This window comes from Drosophila nasuta, chromosome X, assembly GCF_023558535.2.
Source record: "Drosophila nasuta strain 15112-1781.00 chromosome X, ASM2355853v1, whole genome shotgun sequence".
Classification (NCBI taxonomy): domain Eukaryota; kingdom Metazoa; phylum Arthropoda; class Insecta; order Diptera; family Drosophilidae; genus Drosophila; species Drosophila nasuta.
The window spans coordinates 31,267,501-31,270,487 of NC_083459.1; the positions used below are offsets into that span (position 1 = coordinate 31,267,501).

At 45.1% G+C, this 2,987-nt stretch overlaps 1 protein-coding gene across 1 annotated transcript; it reads right to left on the minus strand.

The window, feature by feature from the left end:
* Positions 1-303: 303 nt before the first annotated feature.
* On the minus strand, positions 304-2,754 carry LOC132796031 (mucin-2). Its single transcript, XM_060807045.1, has 3 exons — positions 2,545-2,754; positions 942-2,479; positions 304-867 (listed from the first exon to the last, which is right to left on the minus strand). Exons 1-3 carry the CDS (start codon positions 2,729-2,731, stop codon positions 313-315), a joined length of 2,280 nt encoding a protein of 759 aa, XP_060663028.1. The 5' UTR covers positions 2,732-2,754; the 3' UTR covers positions 304-312.
* Positions 2,755-2,987: the final 233 nt, after the last annotated feature.

Genomic DNA, 2,987 nt, shown 5'->3' on the forward strand with positions numbered 1-2,987 from the left:
ACAAATTGTATTTGTTATTCGGAAATAAATGTAGTAATTATTTAGGTTACTTGATAATAAACGAAATCATTTGAAACCAATTAATGAGCAAAGAATAAAGAATTTAATATTTAAATGATACGCAGGTCTTTAAGCATTGTGCATTTGATGATGATGTATCAAATGTCACGTAGCGACACACGTGTTAGCTATTAAAAAAAGTAAAAAAGAATACAAATTCATTCTCTGTGTTAAATTTTGTTTAAGAATTTAAGCGTTATTTCTTTTAAAGTTTTTTTTTATTGAACTGAACGGTATAAAAAAGTAGAATATTTATAGTATAGTATGATATATGTATATATTATTGCGGTAGGTTAGCGACGGCTGTAATAATGCGACCAGCCAAAGGGGGAAGCCACCGAAGCAGAAGCCGCAGCCGAGGCGGAAGCCGAAGCCGAAACCGAAGCATATGCATCGTCGCTTGGGATAGGAACGGGAAGCGGAACTAGAGGGAGTGTCAAGACCATAGTTGGTGCCATAGGCATAGCCATAATGATAGCTATAAGGTTTATGTATAGGTGTTCTATACGCTGTTTCAATTACGGGGTTCGCCCGAGTTGGATAAGTCACTGGAGAAGAGGAAGTGGAACGTCTTGATGTTGCTGATGGTGGTGTTCTTGTCGTTGTCGTTGTTGTGGCACTTGTTGAGGTGCTCATCAGGCAGCCAGTAAGCAGCTGTGGCGTTGGACACTCCTTGGTTGTTATCAGCAGTGTTGTTGTCACCACACATGTCTTGTTGCCGTTGATGGGATCGATCACTTGCTTTGTCAGCGATAGTCTCAACACCTGACCGTCGAAGCTTGTAATGACCATGGTCGCTAGAATATTCTATTGGGTAAATTAAAAAAGAGTGTTAATTGGTTATGCGGAGTCCAGGAGCAGTGTGGAAGACTTGTACTTACGGCATCAGTTGGTGCTGGAGTGGATGGTGTTGTTGTTGAAGCGGTGGTTGATGGTGTTGTAGTCGATGTTGTTGAAGGTGTTGTAGAAGGTGTTGTGGAAGGTGTTGTTGAAATTGTTGTGGAAGGTGTTGTGGAAGGTGTTGTGGAAGGTGTTGTGGAAGGTGTTGTTGAAGGTGTTGTTAAAGGTGTTATCGAAGGTGTTGTCGAAGGTGTTGATGGTGTTGTAGACGTTGTTGTTGAAGGTGTTGTTGAAATTGTTGTTGAAGGTGTTGTAGAGGGTGTTGTGGAAGGTGTTGTGGAAGGTGGTTTTGAAGGCGTTGTTGAAGGTGTTGTGAAAGGTGTTGTCGAAGGCGTTGTGGAAGGTGTTGTGGAAGGTGTTGTGGAAGGTGTTGTGGAAGGTGTTGTTGAAGGTGTTGTTGAAGGTGTTGTAGCGGGTGTTGTGGAAGGTGTTGTGGAGGGTGTTGTGAATGGAGTTGTGGAAGGTTTCGTGGGTGCTGTTGTTGATGGCGTAGTGAAAGTTGTGGAAGGTGTTGTGGAGGGTGTTGTGGATGGTGTTGTAGAGTGTGTTGTGGAAGGTGTTGTGGATGGTGTCGTTGATTGGGTTGTGGAAGGTGTTGTGGCAGGTGTAGTGGATGGAGTTGTGAATGGAGTTGTGAAAGGAGTTGTGGAAGGAGTTGTGGAAGGTGTCGTGGGTTCTGTTGTGGATGGCGTAGTGGAAGTTTTTGTAGATGTATGTTCACAAGTAGCTCTTGTTGTCTTAGGAGTAGTCGTTTTTAATGTAGTCGTTGTTTTCGGTGTAGTTGGCCTTTTTTTGCCAAGTGATGCCGCATCAGATTCGATTTCATCTGCAACAGAATCGATAGCTGCATCGCCCTTCTCGATGTCTTCGGCAACCACTGCAACCTTAGCTTCAAACAAATGAGGAATAGTTGGGAATATTATAGTGAAAGGCGTTGTTGAAGGCGTTGTTGAAGGCGTTGTGGAAGGCGTTGTTGAAGGCGTTGTTGAAGACGTTGTTGAAGGCGTTATTGAAGGCGTTGTTGAAGGTGTTGTGAAAGGTGTTGTCGAAGGTGTTGTTGAAGGCGTTGTTGACGGCGTCGTGGCAGCTGTTGTGGAAGGCGTTGTAGACTCTGTTGTAGAGGAAGCTGTGACAGGGTTCGTAGTAGTAGTTGTGGAAGGTGTTGTTTCAGCTGTTGTGGAAGGTGTTGTGGAAGGTGTTGTGTACGCTGTGCTCGGTGTTGAGGTGAGCAATTGAACATAATAACTGGGCGCAGACGTTTGGCCTGTGGCGTATTGCGAGGCAGCCGCTGCATAAGGATTCCAGGCGTGAGCAACGCCCGCTCTATTTGACTGCGAAAAGATCTGCTGACTGTGGTATCTATAGGGATTGTACAACTGCGGCTGACGTTGTGGAGGAGCGGCATAATCATATTGCGATTCATAGCCATAGTTCACAAAACGTGGCGGACTATAGGGTATGCTGTAGTCGTACCACGTCGACGCTGGCAAACAGTGTTGCATATCCACGACGATAAATTCTACAAAAAGTATAACGAAGAATTACAAACAAATTATGAATTCGATTTTGGGAATCTAAACTCACCATTTTGGCCTGCAAACATGCGCTGCAAATTGTGTGCCTCGAGGCAACAAATGTTGCTGAAACGGCGATAGCAATGGCCGTTTGTGGCACACAGAGCTCGTCCGCCGCAGTGCAACGTCTGCTGCTGTGTATCCTGATAGTCCTGACAGCGCTGAGCGTTGGCAGCCAGGCAGCCAAAGAGCAGCATCACAATGAGACTGAGCTGTTGAGTTGTTCTTGTTGTTGTTGGGCACATCTTAAAGTCGAAGGTGTACTTTAGCAATGATATGCTTAGCTGGGCTTACACTGGCTATTTATACATGCAACTAGAACCCAGTTAGTCAGTCAGAGTCAGTCAGAGTCAGCAGCCAAAGAGACGTTTGTATAGACACCACACCTTATCGCTATCGCTGGCAGAGACGCATTACGTGCCCGACCCGTGGCCGCATGTAAAGCTTTGCTTT

Coding starts and splice junctions, on each gene's coding strand:
- LOC132796031 (XM_060807045.1), bottom strand. CDS start 2,731: ATGCTGCTCTTTGGCTGCCTGGCTGCCAACGCTCAGCGCTGTCAGGAC. Junction 2,480..2,544: donor CATGTTTGCAGGCCAAAATG/GTGAGTTTAGAT, acceptor TACTTTTTGTAG/AATTTATCGTCGTGGATATG. Junction 868..941: donor CTCCAGCACCAACTGATGCC/GTAAGTACAAGT, acceptor TTTACCCAATAG/AATATTCTAGCGACCATGGT.